Raw genomic sequence first — 25,140 nt, 5'->3', positions numbered from 1 at the left:
GGGTAAATTCGCCCTTCCTGCACCTCATGGCCCCCCCAAACACCCCTCAGAGAGGAACCCCAAAACGCAGCGGGGCCCCAGGCACTGCCCAGGAGTCCCAGTGGCAGCAGGACCTCGGGAGCCTCTCAGGACAGTGTGGGGAAACTGAGGCACGGAGCACCCCGAGCAGGATGGTCCCCCCCAGACTCCAGGTGAGGGGCTTCAAGCTGTGTCCCCATGTCCCCAGCTGTGTCCCTCCCAGTGCACTGGGGACAGCGCTGTCCCCCTCTGCCCTCTGCGGCCCCGTGCCAGGCTGCTGCTGAATAATTGAGGAGCATCGACAGGCTGGTTCCAGAGGCTGTGGCAGCTGGCAAAGCGCACTTGTCCCCAGGAAGGGGACAGGGAGGGGACCTGGCACCTGCTTCCCTGTCCTTTGCTCTGCCCCACTCCCAGCGATGGCTCTGGGAGCACCGGGGGTGCACTGGGGGCTCAATCCCACCGGCCAGGGTGGCAGTGCCAACCTCCGTGGGGCTGCTGTCCCCGTTGTGAGTGACCACCCCACGTCCCTGTGACACTGGGGGCACGCTGGGGGAAATCCCCAGGTCCTCATGTGCCCAGTGAACATCCCAGGGCAGGTGCCCGTGTCCCCGTGGACATCCTGGAGCAGGTCCCCGTGTCCCCACGGACATGCTGGGGCAGGTCACTGTGTCCCCATGTCCCCAGGGATGGCACTCACATCTCCCTTCTTGAACCTGGCCTTCAGGCTCTTCATGGTGGCTCAGCCTCAGCCCTGCAGCACCTGCTCGGGGGGATGATGGCCACGCTCCAGGAGGGTCTGTCCCTGCCTGGGGACAGCCCAGCGCCCCCGATCCCGATCCCGCCGCTCCCAGCCCGTCCTGGCGTTCCCAGCGCAGCGCCCGCAGCCGGAACCGGAGCCGGGGATTGTGTTACGGCCGCGGCTGCGGTTACAGCCCCGGGCAGCCGGGGGGGCCGGCCCGGGCTGTGTTTGGGGACAGGGGACACGGCTGGGGGTGCTGGGGGTGCCTGGGGCGGGCTGGACCCTGAGGTTGGCGCCCCTTGCCCATCCCAAACGCCCCCTGCCCTTGGTGGCACCTCTTGTCCTGACCTGACCTCCCCCCTGGCTCTGCCAGCACCTCCTGCTCTTGTCAGCATCCCCTGCTCGTCCCTGGCACCGTTGTCCTTCCCTGGCATCCCCTCCTTGTCCCTGGCACCCTTGTCCTTCCCTGGCACCCCCTGCCCATCCCTATTTCCCCCTGGGCCGGGGCACTGCACAGTGTCCGGGCAGTGTCGGGAGTAATGGTTCAGGGTAATGGCAGCGTCCAGGGAGTGTCGCGGCAATGTCGGGACAGTGTCAGGCTCAGGGTGAGGGCAGTGTTGAGGGGCTGTCGGGACAAAGTGAGGGCAGTGTCCGTGCAGTGCCGGGGCAGTGTCGGGGCAATGTCGGGGCAGTGTTCGGATACTCTCAGGCTCAGGGCAGCGCCGGGGCAGTGCCGGGGCACTGTCAGGGCAGTGTCGGGGCCACTGCCAGGCTCAGGGCACTGCCGAGACGCTGCCGGGGCGCTGTCGGCACGAACTGAGGGCAGCCCCGCCTTGCCCGGCTCCAAGATGGCGGCGGCGGCCCCGGGGCGTGTCCCGCGGCCCCGGCCCCGCCCGGCTCTTCCGGCCGCGCCGCGGCCGCGCCGATGGCGGTGAATTACGCGGCCGGGCTGTCCCCGTACTCGGACAAGGGCAAGTGCGGCCTCCCCGAGGTGAGCGCGGCACGGCCGGTGAACCCCCGCCCGCCCGGGGCAGCCTCTGCCCGCCCGCGGCGTCCCCCGCCCGCCCGGGCCTCCCGCGGGCCCTGCGCGGCCCGGCGCGTTCCCATGGCAACCGGGGCCTCGGCCCCGCACCGGGGAGGCACCGGGGAGGCACCGGGCCCTTGGTGTGTCCCCAGCACATCCCGCGGCTCCCTCCCCGTCCCCCTTCCGTGGCTGCCTCTCCCCGGACACCCCGTGGCTCCCTCGACCCCCTCATGTCCCCCCCAGGCCGCCCCCAGCTCCCTCCTCGTCACCCACCATGTCCCCCTCCATGGTCTCCCTGAGCCCACACGGCGGGTCCCCCCATGGCTCTGCCCGTGTCCCCCCTGAGCCCCAGCGGTTCTTGGGAAGCTTAAAACGGGGTTTGGGGGGAGCCGCAGGGACATTGAGGAGCCTGTCCTGAGCCGAGGGGATGGTGAGGGGACGGGGACACACAGGGTCCTGTCCTCGTCCCTGTCCCCAGGAGACGGGGCTGGAGAAGCATCTCAGGAATTAAATCTCGTGCCCAAACCAGTGTCCAGTGTCCCCACCTCCATGGCTCCCATGTCCCTCGCTGTCCCTCGGCCCTGCCCTGTCCCCAGAGCTGGTGGCACTGCTGGTGACAGCTGGGGATCAGCACACCCCGGGTCGCTCCTGGAGCCCAGCCTGGGCCAGCTGCCTGTCAGAGCAGCAAACTCCCTGTTGGTGTTGGGTGTTCCCAGCCCTGTCCCTGCACAGAGATGCTCCAGACAACGCGGAGTCTCTGCTATTAAATGTTTCTGTCATTAAGGAAGGCAAAATTCTTCATGGATAAGGAAGAATTGTGGGTTACTGGGGCTCTGGAATCATGGAATCCCAGAATGGTTTGGGTTGAAGGGACCTGAAGGATCATTCAGCCCCACCTCTGCCATGGCAGGGACACCTTCCACTGTCCCAGGCTGCTCCAAGCCCTGTCCAGCCTGGCCTTGGACATTCCAGGGATCCAGGGGCAGCCCCAGCTGCTCTGGGAAATCCATTCCAAGGCCTCCCCACTCTCACAGGGAAGGATTCCTTCCCATATAATCCACACCCACATCTCTCCATCCCACGCTGGGTTTTGTCTTTTCCCAGATTTTTGACCCTCCGGAGGAGCTGGAGCGGAAGGTGCGGGAGCTGGCAGAGCTGATCCGCAGCTCCTCCCATGTGGTGTTCCACACGGGGGCAGGGATCAGCACGGCCTCGGGCATCCCTGACTTCAGGTAAGTCCAGGGCTGGGAGGGTGGCACCTCCTCCGAGTCCATCTTCCTTGGTGGAGGGCTCTGATTTAACCCAGACCTGCCCCATCCCTGCTGTCCACCCTGGATCCAGCTGCAAACACCAGCACATCCCAGCTGTTGCCACAGAGTCCCCACATTGTTTGTATCATCCCCCAGAACCCTGCTGATCCACGAGCTCTGCTCCCAAGGATGGGGCACCTGGAGCCTGAGCTCTCCCTTCCTGCTCTTTCCAGGGGCCCCAATGGTGTCTGGACTATGGAAGAGAAAGGGCTCTCCCCAAAATTCGACACCACCTTCGAGAATGCCAGGCCCTCCAAGACTCACATGGCGCTGCTGGGGCTGCAGAGGGTGGGAATCCTGAAATTCCTGGTCAGCCAGAACGTGGACGGCCTGCACGTGCGCTCAGGATTCCCACGGTATTTCCCAGCCCCACACAGAGGGTTTCATTCCCAGGGAATCCCTGCCCTGTCTGATACTGGGAGGGGAGGCTGGAAGGGGATAAACCAGCTGGAATTTAGAGGGGAGAGGTTCTGGTTCTGAGGCAGAGGGTCATGGAATGAAATGGTTGTTGCTGTCTAGAAATGCTTCCAGGCGCTGTTTGTGCACAGGAAAAACAGATTATGGAATAATGGAATCCCAGAATGGTTTGGGTCGGGAGGGACCTTAAAGCTTATCTCATTCCACTGTGCAGGTGTCTGTGCAGGGCCAGGGTTTGAATTCAGTGTGATCCCTGTGGATCCCTTCCAGCTCAGGATATTCTGTGATCCCTGGGAACTGTCAGGGATGAGGTTTGGAGCAGCCTGGGACAGAGGGAAGTGTCCCTGCCCATGGCAGGGGGGGTTGATCTTTTCAGGTCCTTTCCAACCCAACCCATTCTGTGATCCTGTGACTCAGGATGTGACTGAGGAGCATCCGTGTGTCTTTGGAGCAGGTGCCTCTCACAAACACCTTCAGCCAGAGCTGCCTCCAGGGGCTTTTCCTGTCATTACAAGCCCCAAGTGCTGGGTCCTGCTCCCAGCCCCGTGTTTGTGTGTTTAATCTAAACAGCCATGGGAAAAGCAGCAGGGAATGATGACAGAATTCCATGGTGCTCCCACAGCCCGCAGCCACTGGCTCCTGTTCAGTTCAGCCCAGCTCTGCCTCCCAAATGAAGCCTGTGCTTGAGTAAGCTGAACTGGGGCCAAACTGGGGGAAATCAAGTCAGTCCTGTCTCAGGCAGCCTGGAGGAAGTTCCCAGTGAGCATGGGGCTCTGAGGAAAACAGGGCCGTGTTTTCCTCTGGCTTCTGCTCTGAGCCTGAAGGGAATTTTAGGAAAAACAGGTGTCAGAGGGCTGGAACAGCACAGGGACAGACAGGAATGTTGGGTGCTGGAAAAGCAAAGATCTGGATGCTCCCAGGAGCAGAGATTTGAGTGGATCAGGAGCTGCAATCAGTGCTGCAGATGGAAACATTAAAATTAAAAGGCCAGGATCTGCTGTCCCTTCCTAAGTCCCTTTTGGGGGATGAACCCAGCACCTGGCAGGGCTGGAATGCAGAGAAGCCCTTGAGGTTCCTGGGGAGGAGGTGGGGTCCCCCCAGGGCTCCCCACCCTTCCCCAGCTCACCTGTGCCTTTCTCCCACAGGGATAAGTTGGCCGAGCTCCACGGGAACATGTTTGTGGAAGAGTGTGTGAAATGTGGGAAGTACGTGAGCCCTGGGGGAAACTGGGCTGGGATCTCCATCCTGGGGGAAACTGGGCTGGGGTTCCCATCACAGGGGGAAACTGGGCTGGGATCTCCATCCTGGGGGGAACTGGGCTGGGGTTCCCATGCCAGGCTGGGGTTCCCATCCTGGGGAAACTGGGCTGGGGTTCCCATCACAGGGGGAAACTGGGCTGGGATCTCCATCCTGGGGGGAACTGGGCTGGGGTTCCCATGCCAGGCTGGGGTTCCAGGCCAGGCTGGGGTTGCAGGCCAGGCTAGGGTTCCCATGCCAGGCTGGGTTTCCATGCCAGGCTGGGGTTCCAGGCCAGGCTGGGGTTCCAGGCCAGGCTGGGGTTCCCATCCCAGGCTGGGTTCCCATGCCAGGCTGGGGTTCCAGGCCAGGCTGGGGTTCCAGGCCAGGCTGGGGTTCCAGGCCAGGCTGGGGTTCCCATCCCAGGCTGGGTTCCCATGCCAGGCCGGGTTTCCATGCCAGGCTGGGTTCCCATGCCAGGCTGGGGTTGCAGGCCAGGCTGGGGTTCCAGGCCAGGCTGGGTTTCCATGCCAGGCTGGGGTTCCCAGGCCAGGCTGGGGTTCCAGGCCAGGCTGGGGTTCCAGGCCAGGCTGAGCTGGCCTCTCCAGCCCCTCACGAGCAGCTCTGTCCCCACAGGCAGTATGTGCGCGACGCCGTCGTGGGCAGCATGGGGCTCAAGCCCACGGGACGCCTCTGCAGCGTCACCAAGGCCCGGGGGCTGCGGGCCTGCAGGTAGGGGGGTCCCTCCTGGGATGTGGGAGTGGGGCATGACCCCACAGCCCCTCAGATTTGGGAGAAGCAAGGCCAAGGTGCAGGAGGATCTCTCTGGGTGCTCTCCATCCCTTCACAGTGTGGGGACAGGGAGGGTGGGACAGGCTCTGGTCATTGTCCCCTTTGCCCAGGGCAGCTCTGCTGCCTGTTCTCCTACCTTTTCCAGGGAAAACCATGGTCCCTGTGTGTGTTTTCCAGAGGGAAGTTACGAGACACTATTCTGGATTGGGAAGATTCCCTGCCCGACCGTGACCTGACGCTGGCAGATGAAGCCTGCAGGTACTGACACCCTGCTCAGGAGGGGAACAGTCCCTTCCCACCCCTCCATGCCCTGGTTCTGGATTTCTCCTCCTCCCTGCAGGAAAGCCGATCTCTCTGTCACCCTGGGGACCTCTCTGCAGATCAAACCCAGTGGGAACCTCCCGTTGATCACCAAGAAGAGAGGAGGGAAGTTGGTCATTGTCAACCTCCAAGCAACCAAACACGTGAGTGAGCTTCCTACAGCGCTGCACTGCTCCTTTCCCCTCCTGTCCCCTGTTCCAGGCCCATCCCAAGTTTGTCCCTGCACGTTGTCCCCTCCCAGGTGGCCTCTCTTAGCAGGCAAACAGGCTGGGAGTCCTGGGTTGGAGGGTTTAACCTGCAACTCCTGCTAAACACGTAGAGATGGCAGGTAAATATTAGAATCATGGAAAGGGCTGAGTTGGAAGGAGCCTTAAAGCTCATCCTGTTCCCTCTCCCATGGGTAGGGACACGTTCCACTATCCCAGGCTGCTCCAAGCCCTGTCCAACCTTATCCAAGTAAGTCTTAGGAGCAGAGTAAAAGCTCAGCCTGGAGGCTGCTGCGTCCTCTTGGGGTTTACAGCCCGATGGAAGGGCCACACACACAGAACCTGTGGAGGACATGTTCAGTTCCTGCTCAGATGTTGGTGCCCCAATCATCCAAAGTCTTTAATACCCAGACCTGGGGGTTCCCGGGATGTCACCAGAGCTCCCTTGTGCCTGTCACACTCTGTCCCTGCTCTGTCCCTGTATCCCCATCCCCAGGCGTGACTCAGCCCACACCCCTGCAGAGCCCTGGGGCCAGCTCATGTCCCACTGGGAATGACACATGGGGGACACGGCCGTGTCCCTGTGAGGAGCCGTTTGTCCCCTGAGCCGTGTCCCCGTTTGTCACCGTTTGTCCCCTGAGCCGTGTCCCCCTGTCCAGGACCGCCAGGCCGACCTGCGCATCCACGGCTACGTGGATGAGGTGATGACCAAGCTGATGAAGCACCTGGGGCTGGAGGTGCCCGAGTGGACGGGGCCGGTGGTGGTGGAGAGCGCCGAGCTGGCCAAGGGCGAGCAGGGGCAGCTGCAGGGGCGGCTGAAGGAGGAGCCCGCCCTGGGCCAGCACAACGGCACCGCAGCGCCCCCGGAGCGCCTCAAGCAGGAGTGTCCCAGCCCTGACACGGGGCCAACACCAGTGAAGAAGATGAAGGTGGAGCCTCTCCTCACCTGACCTGGACTGTCCCTGTCTCACCTGGGCTGCTTTTCCTACTACCGACTTTTTTTTATACCCTTAAATATTGTCCCTTTTTTTATGTCAGTATTAAACATACTTGAATTGTGGCTCGCGGAGCAGCTGCACCCATGGGCCTGAGGAGGGCCTTGCATAGAGATGTTCTTCCCTGTGAAGGTGGTGAGGCCCTGGAATGGAATTCCCAGACAAGCTGTGGCTGCCCCTGGATCCCTGGAGCAGCCTGGGACAGTGGAAGGTGTCCCTGCCCATGGCAGGGGTGGCACTGGAAGAGCTTTAAGATCCCTTCCAACCCAAACCATTCCATGACTCTGTAATTCCATGTCACTTGGTCATGGAAGGGGACTGGTGCTGGCTGGATCCCAGCTGGACTCAGGGCTGGGAGCTGTGGGAGGGTGCCCTGGCCCCAGCTCCAGGCTGGGCATGGCTGTGTGTCCCCCCACATTTCTGGGCCCCTCATGGCAGCTGGGCTTGAGGTCCCCCTGGCCCAGAGCTCCTTAAAACCTTGTGGATCACCCCCTCTTAAACTACAGCAGGTGGATTTTTTCCAAAATATCTTATATTTAGAGATGAAAATAAAATTCTAAAACCAAAAAACAAAACCAAGAGCAAAACCAACCAGTTGCACCATCAGCAGCCAACCAGGCCAGGGCCCCTCCTGCTTCCTCAGCCCCATCCTGAGTGACCTCAGGTCCTTTCCACAACTCCCACTGTGCCAGGGGGACAGGAGCAGCCCCTTTCCTCCAGTGAGGCCAGTGGGAACCGGTCTCCTCTTCCCAGTTCACAGAATCCAAGCAAAGCCAAGCAGGTCCAGCATCCAGAGGCAGATCCCAGAGGGTCCCCCCGAGGGCGTGTCCTGTAGGGGACGAGGTGCTGGCACCCCGTGGCACCCCCGTGCTCCCTGCTCTGCCTAAAGCTCCTCTGCCGGCTCCAGCACCACGGGCCGGCCGTGCCCGGGCTCGGACCACGCCAGGGATGCCAGCCCCGGGTGTGGCACGGAGCCATCCCCTGGCACAGCCTCGGCCGGCTCCCTGTGCTCCCTGTGCTCATGGCTCAGCCCCTCGGAGCCCGATGCCCGTGTGTGGTTCTGGAGGGACCCTTTGGCCGGGAGTGCTGGGAATGTGTCCTGGAAAGCCTCGTGCGGGGTCCCGGGGGTCTCGTGCAGGGGCTCCGACCACAGCGGCTCCGGGGGCTTCTCCTCCCCGGCCTGGGGCTGGGTGTGAACCACGCGGGAGGCGGCGGCGTTGTGCAGGGACCTGGAGAAAACTGAGCCCCACAGAGGGTCAGGGCCTGGGCCAGGGCCAGGAGGGTCTGGCACAGCTTTGGCTCAGCTCAGCACAGCCCTGGCACAGCCCAGCACAGCCCTGGCACAGCCCAGCACAGCCCAGCCCAGCACAGCCTCAGCTCAGCCCCAGCTCAGCCCTCACCTCGCACGGGCCTGAAGTCGCCGTTTGCCTCAGCCTTGCTGGGGGCGAAGGGGCTGATGGAGGGGAAGACAATGAGGGTGAAGGAGAGCAGCAGGACCTGGGGACAGAGGGGACATCACTGAGCACAGCAGGGGAGAGGAACCGGGAGCTGGGTCACAGCTGGTGGCAGACCCAGGAGTGCATCTATTCTTCCATCCCTCCCTTCTGGTTCATGTCCTACCAGTGCACCTCCAACCTCCATCCATCCATCCATCCCTCCATCCATCCATCCATCCATCCATCCATCCATCCATCCATCCATCCATCCCTCCATCCCTCCATCCCTCCATCCCTCCCAGCCCATCTCCAGGCTCCCAGGCTTTGGAGGCCCCACGCACCGCCAGGCAGGTCCCTGTCTGTGCTGCCTTGTTGCTGGACTGAACCACCATGGCCTGGAGCTTCTTCAGCTGCTCCAGGAGGGATCTGGGAACAGGGAGAGCCCATGAGCCTCCACGCCAACATTTCCCACCCCACCTTGTCCCCATCCCGCCCTGAGAGCACCTACGAGTTCTCCTTCTCCAGGTGCAGGACCTTCCTCTGCAGCTCCTGGTTCTGAGCCGTGCACGCCGACATCCTGGGACAGGGAGAGCAGCAGGGGCTCAGGGGACAGGGCTGGCAAGGAGCAGAGTGCCCAGGGTGCCACCTGAGGGGCACCCGTGCCCAGCTGAGGGGCTGGGCTCTGTACCTGCTCTCCAGCCCATCGATGTATTCCTTCTTCTTCTTGCGGCTCTCCTGGGCCGACTGCTTGTTCCGGATCTTCCTCCGGATCTTCTTCAGCACCCGCTCCTCGTACTGGGGGAGACACGGGGGGTCAGGGCCACCAGGGCTGGGTGTCCCCCTCCACACCTCCCAGGTGTCCTGGCACCCACCTTGGTGAGGGGCAGCTGCGTGGGCAGGGTCACCCCCTCCTTCAACAGCAGCTTCTTCTCGTCCTCCGTCAGCACCAGCTCCTGGAAGTGGCCCTGGCTCGGCCGGAGCAGGGAGCCAGGAGCCTGTGGCTGCTGTGGGGACATGGAATGGTGACACCTTGGGACACCCCCCACCTGGCCCCAGGGACCCTGGCTGGGACCATGGGCCAGGAAGGGACAGGGATCATAGACAAGGGCCAGGAAGGGAAGGGAACAAGTGTGGGGATGGGGAGGGGATGATCAGGGTGCAGGAAGGGACAGGGCTGGGGACGTGGAGTGTTGGGGACACAGGGACAGGGACTCACATTGTCAGAGCTGCCTGAGAGCAGCAGGTCCTTGACAGTGAGGGCACAGGATGAAGGCGGGGGGACCACGGGCACTTCCTGGCTCTCCTCCAGGAAGAACCCAGGGTGCCACATGTCTGGGTGAGGGCAGAGCAGGGCTGTCAACAGTGCTGTGTCCCCACTGTCCCCACTGCAGGACCCTCTCCTGCCATGGCCCCAGAACCAGGGTGACTTGCTGCCCAGTCCAGTGCCCCTGACTCTGTCCCCCCAAATTGTCCCTCTGGTCCTGCCCTAGTGCCCCCCACCATCAGTGTGCCCAGTTCACCCCAGTTCCCACTCTCTCCACACCGTCCCTATCTCCTCCCTAGCCCACCAGACCTCCCAGTTCTTCCCAGTTTCCCCCAGCCCCCTTAATATCCTCACAGTCCCCCCTTCCCCCACCATTCTCATCTCCCCAGTGTCCCCAGTCCCTCCAGTGCCCCCAGCCCGGTCCTTTCCCAGCGTGGCTCACCCAGGTCAATGGAGACCTCGGGCTGCAGGACCCCCGACCCCGCTGGGAGGGGCTGGGCCTGGCAGGGGTCGGTGTAGGGGTACAGGACCTCTCGGGGACCCCCGTCACAGCTCCGGGGGGGGCTGTCGTGCTGGTCAGAGGGGGGGTCCTCGGACACCCCGCTGTCACTGGTGGCCGGGGACCAGCTGGGCGAGTCTGACACCGAGTCCCCGGAGCCCAGGACGGAGCTCAGGAAGTCGCTGCTGTCCGGGGCACGCTGTGGGGACAGGGCACTGTCACCGGGAGCCCCGGGGTGTGACATCCCTGGGCTGTCACCCAGCAGGGCCGAGCTGGGGCGGGCTCCGGCCCGGGGCTCACCCTGTCCTGGGGCCAGGCTCCCGGCGGCGTCCCCAGCTCCACCTCGCGCAGGATCCCGTCCTGGACGTCGAAGAGGAGATCCAGCAGGTCCAGGCTCTCGAGGCTGCCCACGCTGGAGGCCATGGCTGCGGGATGGCAGGGTCACTGCCCAGCCCAGGCCCCGTGGTACCCCCCAGAGCCACCCCCACACCAGCTGCACGGTCCCAGGGACACCCTGAGTCATGGGGCAGGGGAACGTTGGGATTCACCTGGAAAAGCCCTACAGGTGTGGGACAGGATGTGGGGGCTCCAGGCATGGCAGTGCCCCCCCCTCCTCCCAGCAGCTGAAGTTCCCAAATCCTCCAGTTTTCCACCCAGAGCTGCCCAGCCCAGGGGTTCCCTCCTGGAGGTGCTGGAAGGGCTGGTTAATCATTCTGGCAAGTGGAGGGGAGGCGACTGTGGCCACCGGTCACCCCAGGGAGGGGACTCGGCCCCAGGGAGGGGACTCAGTCCCTCACTGCTACCCCAGGCACTGCTCAAGACCCTGGCCTCAGAGCCATAGGCCAGCTGACCACTAACCCAACTGGCCAATCAGCCAACTGGCATCCCAGCTACCCGAGCAGCTGACCCACTGACCAACTGGTTGACCAGTCAGTCAATGAACTGATCAAGAGACAGACCAAATGGTCAACCTGTTGGCCAAATGACCAATGGATGGACTGCCCCAACAACCAGCCCACTGACCAATGGACTGACCAGTCAACTCTCTGCCTGATTGACCAACCAACCAACCAACCAACACACCACCCACCCAACTGACTCAAATGCCCTCCAAGCCAGATGGGGACAGTTGTCATTACTTGACATTTGTCTGGCCAAGGTGGACACGGTGGCCCTTCACCCTCAATCCCCTCAGAGAAGGCCCCATGGGATCTCGTTGAGCAGTGGCAGCCAGGACATACCTGAGAGAGATGCCATAGATTGTCCTCTCAGCCCTCTCTGAGCACAAGGAGCGCAGTGGACAACAAGCTCGGCCTTCACCCTCCTCCTCTTCCTCCTCCTTTATGATTCCCTGGCCCAAATGGCAAAGTTTAAACTTCAACTGCACAGAAATAATATCCTAGATTGCAAAATGTCCCAGCCCTGATTGGGGCCATCAGAGTGAGATGGCAGGGCCGCCCCGGGGCTGGACCCGTAACTCATTAGCCAAATGTTTTTGTGCTCTTCTGCCAAGCGGGGCAGGAGGGGCCAGGGCTGCCGGGCGAAGTCCAGGTGCTATAATTGTCCATGAACCTTCACCCACTTTTGGGGACAGTTTCCCTTTTTCAGACGTCTCGGCATTAATCACATTCGATGACTGATGAGCGCAATATCCGGGGATGTTTGCATGGGCTCTACCATTTGTGGATTATCCAAAACCACCTCAGTGCCCGGTGGTTCTCCCTGGAGAGAGACCATTGACAAGGGATGGAGGGACAGGACACGGGGAATGGCTTTCCAGGGACAGAGGGCAGGGATGGATGGGATTTTGGGAAGGAATTCCTGGCTGTGAGGGTGGGCAGGCCCTGGCACAGGGTGCCCAGAGCAGCTGGGGCTGCCCCTGGATCCCTGGCAGTGCCCAAGGCCAGGCTGGACACAGGGGCTTGGAGCAGCCAGGGACAGTGGGAGGTGTCCCTGCCATGGCAGGGGTGGCACTGGATGTGTTTAAAATCCATCCCAACCCAGCCCATCCTGGGATTCCATGAGTCCCTCATGGCTGTCTCGGGTTCACACGCTGCACCAAACCCTCACCCCCCTGCACTGAGGGGCACCAGCCCAACTGCAGCACCTGCGTGCCCTCAGTGAATGCCACCCGGGGCACAGGGAGGGGACAGAGATGACTAAGGCTCCGTGTGGCCCAGGCGTGGCGCGGGGACAAGGCCACGGCCCCTTATCGGCTGCCCCACGGCCTCTGCCCGGGCAGGCGGCGGCTGCTCCCCACTTTATGGCCCCGCCGGGACCGGGCAAAGGGCGCCCGCCCGGTGCCGCCACCCGGGGTCGTTCGGGGCCCCTCCTCAGGGGCCTCGGGGGTCCCGCGGCCTGGGATGGGGCATGGAACGGGATGGGCAGAGCAGGCAGGGGCTGAGGGGCTGCTGCCCGTTGCTGGGTCACTAATTAGTGCTTATTTAATTAACGCTCCGTCCACACTACCGGAGTCCCCCGGTGCCCCACGGGCGTGGAACCCCGGCCACAGCCACCACTGCCTTCTCCCCCTCAAAGAGATCTCGCGAGACTTCGCCCCGCCGCGCGTTCCTGTGCCGGTACGGGGCCCCGCCCCTCCGGGCCTTCAGCCCCTACCTCTCGGAGCCCCCGGTCCCGCCTCCATAGGCCCGATCGTGGCCCCGCCCCGGTACCGGCTTTCGCCCCGCCCCAGGCTCGGCCCCGCCCCCTATTGGCCGACGCTGGCCCCGCCCCGGCCCCGCCCCCGCGCGCCCCCGCGCCCGGCCGCGCCCCCCCGGCCCCGCAGGCGCGGCCCGGCCCGGCCATGCCGGCCAAGAGGAAGCCGGTGCTGCCCGCCCTCAACATCGCCCCCAGCGCCGCCGAGGGGCCCAGCCCCGACGGCTCCGCAGAGTGAGTCAGGCCCGGCCGGGACCGCCCCGGCAGCGGGGCTGGGCGTGGGGGGGACGCGGGGCCTGGGGGGGACACCGGGCCCGGGCAGAGCGGGGAGGCCGGGACAGAGCGGGCACCGGGCCTGGGAGGTCGGGGCACGGCGGGCACGGGGCGTGGGGAGAGCCAGGGAAGGCCTGGAAGAGCCGGGACAGATTTGGGGAGGCCTGGGAAGGTCTGAGGGGGAGCCGGGACAGGCTCGGGGGGACCGGGGAAGGCCTGGGGGAACTGGGGCAGGTCCGGGGGAACCGGGACAGGCCTGGGGGGCTGGATGGGCCCGGTCTGGGCTGTGTGGGGCAGGGAGGCAGAGCCGGGGGAGAAGGCTGAGGGCTGGAAGGGATGGGCTGGGGCAGGTGCGGATGGGAAGGGCAGGGGGAGGCTGCTCTGGCCCCCCCGGTTTGCTGGGGAGCAGCTCAGGGCCGGGGGGTGCCGGGCCCAGGAGCGGGAGGGAAACGGGCCTGGAGATCCAGGCTGGAGCTGGGATGGGGACCTGGGGTCTGGGGGGGACTTGGGGCAGCAGTGGGGGCGCGGCAGATGGGAGATGTGGGGTGAGAGGTGGTGCAGGGGGGTACAAGGGGTGCTGGGTGGAAGGGATGGGTGAGACCCTCCCGACACGTCCAGTGTGGCTGAGGAGGGACAAGGGGGTGGCAGCAACTGGGACGGAGCAGCTGGAGCTGGCCCAGGCGGTGGGGGCTCGGCAGCTGCTGCCGGGGCAGCACAGACCCCCCTTTGTGCTCAGGATTTGGGGTGGGGGTGTAACAGGGCTGCTGGACCCCACGGAAAGCCCTTCTCAAGTTACACACCAAAGCCAAGTTTGGCTCCCCGGGACAGGGAGCAGCATCTGCTGCTGCTTCTTTAAGGGCCCAAGGATTCTTCCTGTTCCTTGGCTCTCCCAAAACACCTGACTGCTCCCAAGCTTCTCTCCAGAGGGGCTGTGTGTGCTGGGCAGGGACTTCTCCAGGTCTCCCTGTCCAGGTGATCCCATTGTTGGGGCTCAGGATATGTCAGGGGATGATTTTCCATCATTTCCTAAGAGCTGCACCCTCCTTTCCCTGGTGCTGAGCATCTCCCATCTCCTTCTCCCCTCTCCAGGGCTAACCTGGTGGACCTGCAGAAGAAGTTGGAGGAGTTGGAGCTGGATGAGCAGCAGAAGAAGCGCCTGGAAGCTTTCCTGACACAGAAAGCCAAAGTGGGGGAGCTGAAGGACGATGACTTCGAGAGGATCTGCGAGCTGGGCGCTGGCAATGGCGGGGTGGTCACCAAAGTGCAGCACAAACCCTCAGGGCTCGTTATGGCACGGAAGGTAAGAGGGGCTGGCAATGCTGGGGGGCACCTGGAGCTCTCCCTGGCTCGGGGAGGGCTGGGTTTGGTCGGATTCTCTCTGCATTTGCACCTTCACCACCTCACCATGGTCAGTAGCAGAGTCCTGGCTGCTCCCTGATGGAGTTGTCTCCTTCGGAGAGGCTGCACTCCCAGTAACAGATCCCTGGGCTCTGGAAAATGGGAGTTTTTTGGGTTTTTTTCCCCAGTTCTGATGGAGAAAGTGACTGGAATTGGCTCTCCTGAGGATTGTAGGTCATGGCTGGGGAAGTGGCAGTGGGAAGGATGGGTTTGGCACACACATCCCTCAGCCCCATTTGTCACATCCCAAGGTCATTCCAAGCAGGGACAGAGGTTCCTGAGAGGTTCCTCAGACAGAGGTTCCTCTCAGACTTGGCCTCATTGGGAACATCCACTGTGGTGCCACGGAGTAGAAAATCAGGAGCTGCTTCACCTCCCTAATGGGAGAGGCCGTGCTTGGCAGGAGCAGCACAACCACTGCTCTGCCTCCTCCAGAGTCTCTCCTCCCTCCTGCTGCAGGGATCGTGGAATCCTGCCGTGGTTTGGGTTGGAAGGGGCCTTGCAGCTCACCCAGTTCCAGGGGCAGGGCCTCCTTTCACCAGCCCTGGGTGTTTCCCTCCCTGCTCTGCTCTGACCCCACGTGCGGCCCCAAAAGCCGCTGCTCGTTCTTGTGCAGAACCTTCACAGGGGCTTTTTCTTTTCTGTGGTTTCCTTGATCTGGGAGCACCTTCTTACAACACCTCCAGAGCTTGTGAAAATGCTCCTGGCTGCTGACTCAGAGGGGCTGAGATCAAACTCCTGACTTGTCTTTCCACCCGTGTCCGGTGCAATCCTGGCGCCTTCCACGGCTGAGGCAGCACAGAGCTCTCCCTGTGCCTCCATCCTGGGATCCCACACTGGATGGGGTTGGAGACACCTTCAACCCACCCAGTCCCACCCCTGCCACGGCCAGGGACACCTTCCACTGTCCCAGGCTGCTCCAAGCTATGTCCAACCCGGCCCTGGGCACTTCCAGGGGCAGCCACAGCTTCTGTGGGAATTCCATTCCAGGGCCTCACCCCCCTGCCAGGGTTTATTCCCAATATCCCATCCATCCCTGCCCTGGGAAGCCATTCCCTGTGTCCTGGCACTTCATCCTTAATATTAGTCTGCAAATGGGAAAAATTCTGCTCCAGAGCAGCGCCTCCCTTGAAGATCTGATTTCCTCCCAGCACTCAGGGCTGCTGCCCATCAGTTCTTTTCCTTCCCAGGAGTCACACACCTTGCCTGTTTTCTCTCTCCTGGCAGCTGATCCATTTGGAAATCAAGCCAGCCATCAGGAACCAGATCATCCGGGAGCTGCAGGTGCTGCACGAGTGCAACTCCCCCTACATCGTGGGCTTTTATGGAGCCTTCTACAGCGACGGGGAGATCTCCATCTGCATGGAGCACATGGTGAGTGAGCGAGCGAGGCCCTGCCCTCCCTGAGCCTCCCAGTGCCCTCTCCCTGCCAGCTCAGTGCCCTGGGCCACTGGCAGCTCCTTGTCCTGGCCACTCTGCTCCTGGTGGGAGCCACACATTCCTGCCCAGGGCTCGGAATGAAGGAGACAGCGACGTTTGGGAAGAGGAAGCAGAGGTTTGGGGCTTGGCCAAACGGAAATGTTGCCAACCCACTGCTCTGCAGAGCCTGCTGAGAGGCTCAGTGGACACATTCTGTTCTTTCTGGTGGAGAATTATGTTATTTCTCCTCCAAATCAGCACCATCTTGGCATTTCCAGTGATGGAAGGAAACAAAGATCCAACAGCAAGAAGCAGAGCTGTTAAAAAACCAGTTTTCAGTGATAAACCTGAGCTCAGATCACCAAATCTTTTTTTTTTTTTGGCTGAAAAAGGAGTGTGCTCAATGCTGGTCACCCCCCACCTGCTGCCCTGTACATCCAGCTGCTCTGTTTTCCTGCTGGGAATTGCTGTGTTGGTCATTCCCATGTTCTTGGTTTCAGGATGGTGGCTCTTTGGATCAAGTGCTGAAAGAAGCCAAAAGAATTCCTGAGGAAATCCTGGGCAAAGTCAGTATAGCGGTGAGTGGTGGGGCTGCTCAGGCTTCCAGGGGGGGATTTGCTGGGCAGGGATTGGGAATAATTCCTGGGCTGTGTTTCCCAGTCCTGGGGACTTCACTTTTCCTGGGCCAAGAGGCCAGAGCAGAGGGGAAATATTCCCAACCCCTTTCCCCCTGGATAATGTTGGCTTCACTTCGAGGAGATTTGGGAGAAGCTTTTTTGGGGTGGTTCACCCAAAATCTGTGATGGAATTGGGGATGAATTGGAAACCCTGAGGGACGTGGGCACCACAGGGCAGCTCTCCTTGAGCTGGGGGCAGAGCTCTCCCCTGAGCTCTGCTCTGATCCAGCCTTTGGGTTCCTCCCAGGTTCTGCGGGGCCTGGCCTATCTGCGGGAGAAGCACCAAATCATGCACAGAGGTGAGAGCAGGACCCCGAAAATCCCAGCCTGCAGTGCCAGGTGTCACCCAGAGCCACCTTCACACCCCCCTCTCTCGCTGTTCCCAGATGTGAAACCCTCCAACATCCTGGTGAATTCCCGAGGGGAGATCAAGCTCTGTGACTTTGGGGTCAGCGGGCAGCTCATTGACTCCATGGCCAACTCCTTTGTGGGAACTCGGTCCTACATGTCTGTAAGTTCCTTCCACCTGGGGTTTTTGGGTCGTTGGGGTTCATCTCAGCTGTTTCCATCCCCATCCTGTTCACAGGGACACTTTCCACTGTCCCAGATTGTTCCCAGCCCCGTCCAGCCTGGCCTTGGACACTTCCAGGGATCCAGGGGCAGCCACAGCTTCTCTGGGAACCTGTGCCAGGGCCTCCCCACCCTCCCAGGGCAGGATCCTGAGGTCTGAGCTGCTCCTGTATTTTGGGAATGGTTATTCAAGTGCAGTTATAGTTAGACAGGGGCTATTTAAAAATCCTGTCCCCTCTGCTCCTAGGCCCTGGCTCCAGGCTGCCTCAGAGCTGCCAGTGGGGATGACTTGCATGGATTGATTCATTTCTGAATTTTTTTTTTCTTTTAATGGTCATATCCTCGAGGGGATTTTCTGCTCCTCTGGTTCCTTTTGGGTGTTAACAGCAGAGAGCAGGAAAATACATTTTTATGGATAAGTTGAGTTCCTTCGATTTCAGCCCACAGAGAAATGGATTCCTGCTGGGTGTTCCAGACTCCCAAACACAAGTAGCTGGGAATGCTGCTGAGTTGGGAGTGTGGATAAGATGCCCCAAGTGCTTTTTGTCTGCACATCATTTTTCTTTGCCATCCCCTTTGCACATGATCCTTCTGGGCCTGTCCTTTCCCTGGAGAGCTGCCATGGAGAGGCCTTTGGGATATTACAGAATCCCAGAATGGTTTGGGTTGGAAGGACCTTAAAGCCCATCCAGTCCCACTCCTGCCATGGCAGGGACACCTTCCCCTGTCCCAGGGGGCTCCAGCCTGGCCTTGGGCACTGCCAGGGATCCAGGGGCAGCCCCAGCTGCTCTGGGCACCCTGTGCCAGGGCCTGCCCACCCTCACAGGGGGGAATTCCTTCCCAATCTATCCCATCTGTCCCTGCCCTCTGTCTGTGTGAAGCCATTCCTTGTGTCCCGTCCCTTGTCCAGAATCCTTCTCCAGTTCCCTTGGAGCCCCTTCAGGCACTGGAGGCTGAGTCTCACCAGTACAGGATATTTGTATTTGGTGTCCCATGTTAGCCCATGTTCCTGTGTCCTGGGGGGTCCGTATCCCATGTCAGTGGATGTTCCTGTGCCCTGGGGACCAGCATTCCATGTCACCCTGCATTCCCTGTGCCCTGGGTGCCATTATCACCCATTCCCAGGGCCATTATCGCCCATTCCCAGATCCATTATCCCTCCTCCCATGCCCATTCCTGTCCCCCTGAGCCCCTCCCTGTGCTCTCCCTGTTATCCCCATTCCCAGGGCCATTATCGCCCATTCCCATTCTCCCTGAGCCCCTCCCTGTGCTTTCCCATTCCCAGTGCCATTATCCCCATTATCCCCATTCCCATTAACCCCCACTCCCAGTGCCATTATCCCCTGTTATCCCCATTATCAACATTCCCATAGTCCCCCATTCCCATTATCCCCCATTCCCATTATCCCACATTCCCAGTGCCATTATCCCCATTCCCAGTGCCATTGTCCCCCATTCCCATTATCCCCATTCCCATTATCCCCATTCCCAGTGCCATTGTCCCCATAATCCCCCATTCCCAGTGCCATTGTTTCCGTTATCCCCATTCCCATTATCCCCCATTCCCATTATCCCCAGTGCCATTATCCCCATTATCCCCCATTCCCATTATCCCCATTCCCAGTGCCATTGTCCCCATTCCCAGTGCCATTGTCCCCATAATCCCCCATTCCCAGTGCCATTGTCCCCCGTTATCCCCATTCCCATTATCCCCATTCCCATTATCCCCATTCCCAGTGCCATTGTCCCCGTTATCCCCGTTACCAGTGCCATTGTCCCCATTATCTCTGTTCCCAGTGCCATTGTCCCCGTTATCCCCATTCCCATTATCCCCATTCCCAGTGCCATTATCCCCGTTCCTAGTGCGATTGTCCCCATAATCCCCCGTTCCCAGTGCCATTGTCCCCATTCCCATTATCCTTGTTCCCAGTGCCATTGTCCCCATTATCCCCATTCCCATTCCCATTATCCCCATTCCCAGTGCCATTATCCCCATTCCCAGTGCCATTATCCCCATTATCCCCGTTCCCAGTGCCATTGTCCCCATCTCCCCCGCAGCCCGAGCGCCTGCAGGGCACGCACTACTCGGTGCAGTCGGACATCTGGAGCATGGGGCTGTCCCTGGTGGAGCTGTCGATCGGAAGGTACCCAATCCCCCCGCCAGACTCCAAGGAACTGGAAGCAATTTTTGGCCGTCCTGTGGTGGACGGGGCGGAGGGAGAGTCCCCCAGCATCTCGCCGCGGGCCAGGCCCCCAGGACGCCCCGTCAGTGGTAGGGGCTGTGGTGTGCATCGGCAGCAACGCTTCCATGGGGGATCCGCGGGGTTGGGGGGCGGCTGGGGGAGCTGCCCCGCAGGAGGCGCTGCCGGGGGAGGCCGCAGCCGTTCCTGCGCAACACAGGTTGGTGGAATCCCGCTGGGGAGGGACCTCTCAGGATGGGTTTGGGATCTGTCCGTCCGCGGGCTCCCGAGATCCTCCCGTGTCCCGCAGAAAGGCCGTGGGCGCAGCTGGAATGGGGCTCCCGTGGAGAGGATGGCTTGAGGGACGTTGTCACAGCCCCTGTGCTGCCAGCGGGTTCTTCTCAGGCCTCGGGCAGCTCTTTGGGAAGAGCTTTGCTGGGAGCTCTCACAGAAGCACCAAACAGCAGCAGGATTCCAGGGGTGCTCTGCTGGAGCCGTTTCCTTGGGAGCAGAAGGCTCTGGAAGTGCTGCCAGCCAGCCAGAGTCGATGGTCTGGTGCTGTCCAAACGTAAATAAATCTGGACGGGAGGTCTGGTGTTAGAAATCCAAATTCTGGGAATGAAGTTGATTTCTCTTTAACCATGACTCAATTCCCCTGGGAGTTGCCTCAGCCTCTCCCAGCAGAGCTCCCCCAAAGTTGTGTTTTTCACCCCAAACTGAGCCCTGAGCAGCCTCTCAGCACCGTTTGTGTCGTGTCACCCCCCAGGCCACGGGATGGACACCAGGCCTGCCATGGCCATCTTTGAGCTGCTGGATTACATCGTTAACGAGGTGGGTGTTTGCTTTCCCAGAGCTTCCTCAGGGATGTTCTGCTCTGCTCAGTCAGGCTGGGATCTGGAATGTTTGGTCACTCATGGAATCCCAGCATGGTTTGGGTTGGAAGGACCTTAAAGCTCATCCAGTGTCACCCCTGGGACACCTCCCACTATCCCAGGCTGCTCCAGGGATCCAGGGGCAGCCACAGCTGCTCTGGGAAATCCATCCCAGGGCCTCCCCACCCTTACAGGGGGGAATTTCTTCCCAAAATCCCATCTAAACCTTCCCTCCCTCAGTTTAAGGCCATCCCCCTTGTCCTACCCAACTTGCAAGGACAGGTCTCACAAACAAGTGGAGAAAGGGCAGCCTCCCTTTCCAGGGTGATGGAAAATTCTCATTTTGGGATTGTTTCATCAGCCCTAGGCATGGCCAGAGCTGGGATTTGTGAGGTTGGATTTAGGATTGGGATGCTTGGTGATTTCCCAGCTTTGGCTGGGGTTCAGTGTGGGGTCCCCCGGGTGCAGAGCGAGCTGGAGCAGCAGGGGAAGGAATGGCAGGGAAGGGTTTTCCTGGCTGGAAAAGCAGTGAGGATGAGGAGGATGAGAGTGTCTGTAGAGCACAGCTCCCTGACACTGATTTTTGGCACAGTAACACAGGAGTGGTGCAGGAACCCCTTTTCCTTCTCTCCACAGCCACCTCCCAAGCTGCCAAGTGGAGTCTTCACGCAAGATTTCCAGGAGTTTGTAAATAAATGGTGAGGATTTCATCTCCTGGCTGAAGGTGGAGGCTTGGATGTGCTCCTTGACAGCTCTGCAGCTCCACCCTCTGTGTTCTGCCTGATCCCTCTCTCTCCCTGCCTGATCCCACCTTGTGCTGGGAGCTCCTGCCTTGGGAAGGGTTGCAATAAAAGCATTTTATTTGTGGGGCTGCTGAGCAGGATCCCAGCCCCTCCTAAATCTGAGCCTGGCAGGGGGGGGTGGTGGAGCAGATCCTGGGGCTGAGTCACCCCGTGGGCACAGGGACACCTGAAGGTGCTGCCAGAGCTCCCAGTAAAGCAGAGCTTGGATATTAAATCCCAGATTGCTGCCAAGCTTTGGGGCCCTTTCTCCATCTGCAGGGCACAATTTGTCCCCACAGTGTGGAGGAGATGGATCCTGCAGCTCTCCCTGGGAGCTGAGCTGGCAGGGATCCCTCTCCCAGGATCCTGAGGGGCTCTGGGGGAAGCTGGAGCTTCCTTCTCCAGCCTGGTCCCCACATTCCCACAAGGAATCTCACCTTGGCTTCCCTCTCTCGTTCTTCTCATTTCAGCTTAATTAAGAACCCAGCAGAACGAGCAGATCTGAAGATGCTGATGGTGAGTGGGGAGAGGATTTTTCTGCTGCACTGGGGTGGCACCAGCTCTGCCAGCTGCTGCCTCCTCCCTCTTGCTCCAAAGGCTGGGAATTCCCAGGATGGGGCAGAGCGTGGGACTGGCCCCCTTTATCCAGGGGCAGTGCTGGATCTCTGCTGGGACAGCCCTGGCTCCTCACCTGGGCAGGTGGGGGGCACTGAGGGCTGGTCCCAGCTGTGCTCCCATCCCAGAGATCCAGCAGAGTCCTGGGAAAGGGGGGGATCAGGTGAGACCCTACCTGCAGAGCTTCTCCAACAGCAGAAGGGCCTGGAGCTGCTGGGGGAGTCCAGAGGGGGCCTGGAGCTGCTGGGGGAGTCCAGAGGAGGGCCTGGAGCTGCTGGGGGAGTCCAGAGGAGGGCCTGGAGCCCCTCTGGAGCTCTGGCAGAGCTGGGGGGGCTCACCTGGACAGGAGCAGCTCCAGGGAGAGCTCAGAGCCCTTCCAGGGCCTGAAGGGGCTCCAGGAGAGCTGGAGAGGGACTGGGGACAAGGGATGGAGGGACAGGACACAGGGAATGGCTCCCAGTGCCAGAGGGCAGGGCTGGGTGGGATATTGGGCAGGAATTCCTCCCTGTGGTGGTGGGAGGGCTGCAAGGAATAAATATTTTCCCCAAATCCTCTTTTCCCGCCTCAGCTGTGCCACCAGGATCTTCCCCCCCTCTCCAGGGCATATCCCACAGCACAGGGCTGGCTTTTTGGGATCTGGGATGGTCCTCTGGGCTGTTCCTGACCGTGTTTTCCCCTGTGCTTGCAGAGCCACACGTTCATCAAGCGCTCCGAGGTGGAGGAGGTGGATTTCGCGGGCTGGCTGTGCCGGACGCTGCGGCTGAACCAGCCCAGCACTCCCACCCGAGCTGCCATGTGAGCCCGGCCCGGCCCTCCTGCCTCTGGCACCGCTTCCTCTCCTCCCTGCAGGGCACAGCTGCCCCTCCTTCCTCCCTCCCAGCGCCAAAGCTCCGGCCCCGGGCCGGCTCCATCCTCCCGGGGCCGGCTCCATCCTCCCGGGGCTGCCCACCGGGGTCGGTCCCCTGGGACCTGGGGGTGTTCCAGGCCTCTGCTCCAGCTCTGGAGCTCCTGACACTTGGGAATTGTGGTGCTGCTTATGTTGGTTTTTTTCTTTATTTTGGGTTTCTTTTTGTTTTGGTTCGGTTTTTTGTTTGGGTTTTTTTTTTTGTTTTGTTTTTTTTTGGAAATGCGTTCACTGGGGTTAGAAAGGAAGGGGATGGGGGGTGTGAGGTGGTGCAGGATGGGGGGCAGCTGGTGCTTCACCCCATCCCTGGTTTTCTCTCCGGGATGGAGAATCGGTGGGATCAGGAATGGAGAAACCCTGCCTAGGGTGGCCCAGAGCAGTGTCCCTGTCCTGCCTGGGGCCACAGCTGGGCTCTGGGCTGGGGCAGAGCAGGGATTGCTGTTGGGTTTAAATCTGCTTTAAACGGTTCTGATGGAGCCTGGCTTGTCCTGAGCTGGATGTTCATGGGAGGGGCTGGATCCATGGGGATGGGGATGGGGATGGCTCCCACTTTCCAGTGTCCAGGTGAGGGGAGAGCGTGGATTTTGGATTTTCCTTCCCTGGAGAGGTGGAGGCAGAGCCGGCTGTTCCCAGCGGCCATGCCCAGGCTTGGGGTCCCTCTCCTGACCCCTTTGGGTGCACAGGGAACCCTCCAGGCTGCATTTTCCCCCTCCAGGCTGCATTTTCCCCCTCCAGGCTGCATTTTCCCCCTCCAGCTGCCTCCAGCCCGTCCCAGGGCTGGCCCCAGCCATTGTGGACGTGGCAGAGCTCCAGGATTCCCTGTCAGAGCCCCCTGGCCAGGGATGAACCCACCCCGAGCCCACGTTGTCCCTGGATTGTCCCTCCCATCGAGGACCCTGCAGCCCCCAAGGCCCCTTCCCACCCCGTGGATTTTGGGGTGAATTATTCCTCTCCTCCCCCCCCATGTGGGCTTGGCAACACCTGAGCCCCCCGTGAGGATTTGGGAATTTTTTGGTGTTTTCCTTCTGTTTTTTTGGCTGTTTTTCACTCAGTCAGGCTGGCAGCTGCCATCCCCCTGCCTGCCCTGGGTCCTACCATGGCAGCCCCCCCAAAAATTAACTACCAAGGCTGGGTACCCCCAAACCCCTCATCCCTTTTCCTTTCCTGTTTTTCAGCACAGGACAAAGGCACTGCCCTGCCTGGGGCCAACCCACAGGGCAAACACGTCCCCAAAGGGGGAACACCCCAATTTTTTGGGGGGAACACCCCAATTTTGGGGGGAACACCCCAGATTTGAGGGGTCTGTGCTTGCTGGCCCAGCTGATGCCCAGCCAAGCCCCCCTGGAGCTGTGGGGTGCTCGATGTGATGGATTTTGCCTCTTATTTCATGTGGGAAGCAGGGAAGGTTCCTCGAGTTTCGGGCTATTTTCCATCGGTTTTGGTGCTGGGTTTTGGAGGAGGAAGAGGAGGAAAATGAGGATGATGAAGAGGAGAGCGTGGATGGAGCAGTTTGGTGGTGCAATTAAATTTTTTTTTTTTTTTTTTTTTTTTAAAAACTCGATATTTTCATCATGGACGGGGAAAGGGAGGGGGGGAAAAATAATAAATAAACGGCACTTTACATTTCCAGGTGGTTTTCTCTCCTCGGTTGTGCCCGGGGTGGGGTTTAACCCCTTTGGAGCCGGAATTCCAGCCGGGAGCTGTCTCTGGGAGCTCTGGTGGCTCTCCCTGGGCTCTGCTGGCCACTGCTGCCTCCAGTGGGAGCCGGAGACACCGGAATTATCCCGGCACGAGGCAGCCCCGGCCCGGGATGGATGCGGAGTCCGAACACCTAAAAATCCAGCTGGAAATAATTGGGGGGTGAAAAATATTTAGGGGTGGAAAATATTTAGGGGTGAAAAATATTTGGGGTGAGCAGGAGCTAGGTGAAGCTGAAAAAAAAAAAAAAAACAACAAATTGGGCCCAAAATTGGAAAATATTTTGCGGTTTTTGGGTTGTGAACGATGCAGGGGCTCAGGGGGTGACACCAGCACGGTGTCATCCCTAATTCCAGGCTCCTTCTGGGACATTTTTTGGGGTCCTGTGGTGCCATCTCTAATTCCATGCTCGTTTTGGGACATTTTTTGAGGTTCCCATGGTGCCATCCCTAATTCCAGGCTCAATTTGGGACATTTTTTGGGGGGATCGCATGGTGCCATCCCTAATTCCCGGCTCCTTCTGGGACATTTTTGGGGTCCCATGCCGTGGTGCCTGACTCCAGGCTCCCGTGGTGTTGTTTTGGGGGGTCCTGCTTTGTTTTTTCCTGGTGTTTCGGGGTCCCCCAGGGCTCTGGGGTGCCCTGGAATGGACTCACTGCACCCCTGGGAGCTGTGCCAGGCTTTGGTGGTGCCAGCTGGGAATGGGGGGGGTCCCCAGGGTGGGGGTGACCACGGCCCTTGTGCCACAGTGGGATTTTGGGGGTGCAGGGAGGAACTGGGGGTGCCCAGCCAGGCTGGCAAAGGGGGGGTCCCCAACCCCTGTTCAGTTTATGGGGTACA

The 25,140-nt window shown here is 60.7% G+C and overlaps 3 protein-coding genes across 4 annotated transcripts; 2 read left to right on the top strand and 1 right to left on the bottom strand.

The window, feature by feature from the left end:
• The first annotated feature begins 1,599 nt into the window (after positions 1-1,599).
• SIRT6 (sirtuin 6) lies at positions 1,600-7,123 on the top strand. Of its 2 annotated transcripts, XM_054649943.2 has the most exons (8): positions 1,600-1,748; positions 2,886-3,013; positions 3,265-3,447; positions 4,654-4,713; positions 5,381-5,476; positions 5,714-5,794; positions 5,877-6,000; positions 6,723-7,123. In XM_054649943.2, exons 1-8 carry the CDS (start codon positions 1,683-1,685, stop codon positions 7,011-7,013), a joined length of 1,029 nt encoding a protein of 342 aa, XP_054505918.2. In that variant the 5' UTR covers positions 1,600-1,682; the 3' UTR covers positions 7,014-7,123. The 2 variants fall into 2 exon arrangements, with proteins under 2 accessions (XP_054505918.2, XP_077047648.1); XM_077191533.1 differs by lacking the exon at positions 4,654-4,713.
• Positions 7,124-7,805: 682 nt separating this feature from the next.
• On the bottom strand, positions 7,806-11,514 carry CREB3L3 (cAMP responsive element binding protein 3 like 3). Its single transcript, XM_054649936.2, has 10 exons — positions 11,499-11,514; positions 10,558-10,682; positions 10,201-10,456; positions 9,711-9,826; positions 9,367-9,498; positions 9,183-9,289; positions 9,003-9,071; positions 8,836-8,920; positions 8,459-8,555; positions 7,806-8,297 (listed from the first exon to the last, which is right to left on the bottom strand). Exons 1-10 carry the CDS (start codon positions 11,512-11,514, stop codon positions 7,942-7,944), a joined length of 1,359 nt encoding a protein of 452 aa, XP_054505911.2. The 3' UTR covers positions 7,806-7,941.
• A 1,469-nt stretch (positions 11,515-12,983) lies between these two features.
• Positions 12,984-24,149, top strand: MAP2K2 (mitogen-activated protein kinase kinase 2). Its single transcript, XM_054649937.2, has 11 exons — positions 12,984-13,146; positions 14,275-14,485; positions 15,811-15,957; positions 16,503-16,580; positions 16,927-16,978; positions 17,066-17,190; positions 19,308-19,521; positions 20,196-20,260; positions 20,938-20,999; positions 21,554-21,599; positions 22,387-24,149. The coding sequence occupies exons 1-11, from the start codon at positions 13,061-13,063 to the stop codon at positions 22,495-22,497; spliced, it is 1,197 nt and encodes a 398-aa protein (XP_054505912.1). The 5' UTR covers positions 12,984-13,060; the 3' UTR covers positions 22,498-24,149.
• Positions 24,150-25,140: the final 991 nt, after the last annotated feature.

Source organism: Agelaius phoeniceus, chromosome 29 (genome assembly GCF_051311805.1).
Source record: "Agelaius phoeniceus isolate bAgePho1 chromosome 29, bAgePho1.hap1, whole genome shotgun sequence".
Lineage (NCBI taxonomy): Eukaryota > Metazoa > Chordata > Aves > Passeriformes > Icteridae > Agelaius > Agelaius phoeniceus.
This window is presented reverse-complemented; position numbering and strand designations above follow the sequence as displayed.

Coding starts and splice junctions, on each gene's coding strand:
- MAP2K2 (XM_054649937.2), top strand. CDS start 13,061: ATGCCGGCCAAGAGGAAGCCGGTGCTGCCCGCCCTCAACATCGCCCCC. Junction 13,147..14,274: donor AGCCCCGACGGCTCCGCAGA/GTGAGTCAGGCC, acceptor TCCCCTCTCCAG/GGCTAACCTGGTGGACCTGC. Junction 15,958..16,502: donor CCATCTGCATGGAGCACATG/GTGAGTGAGCGA, acceptor TCTTGGTTTCAG/GATGGTGGCTCTTTGGATCA.
- SIRT6 (XM_054649943.2), top strand. CDS start 1,683: ATGGCGGTGAATTACGCGGCCGGGCTGTCCCCGTACTCGGACAAGGGC. Junction 1,749..2,885: donor GCAAGTGCGGCCTCCCCGAG/GTGAGCGCGGCA, acceptor GTCTTTTCCCAG/ATTTTTGACCCTCCGGAGGA. Junction 5,477..5,713: donor CGGGGGCTGCGGGCCTGCAG/GTAGGGGGGTCC, acceptor TGTGTTTTCCAG/AGGGAAGTTACGAGACACTA.
- CREB3L3 (XM_054649936.2), bottom strand. Junction 9,827..10,200: donor CGAGGTCTCCATTGACCTGG/GTGAGCCACGCT, acceptor GCCCTCACCCAG/ACATGTGGCACCCTGGGTTC. Junction 8,298..8,458: donor CGACTTCAGGCCCGTGCGAG/GTGAGGGCTGAG, acceptor TGTGGGGCTCAG/TTTTCTCCAGGTCCCTGCAC.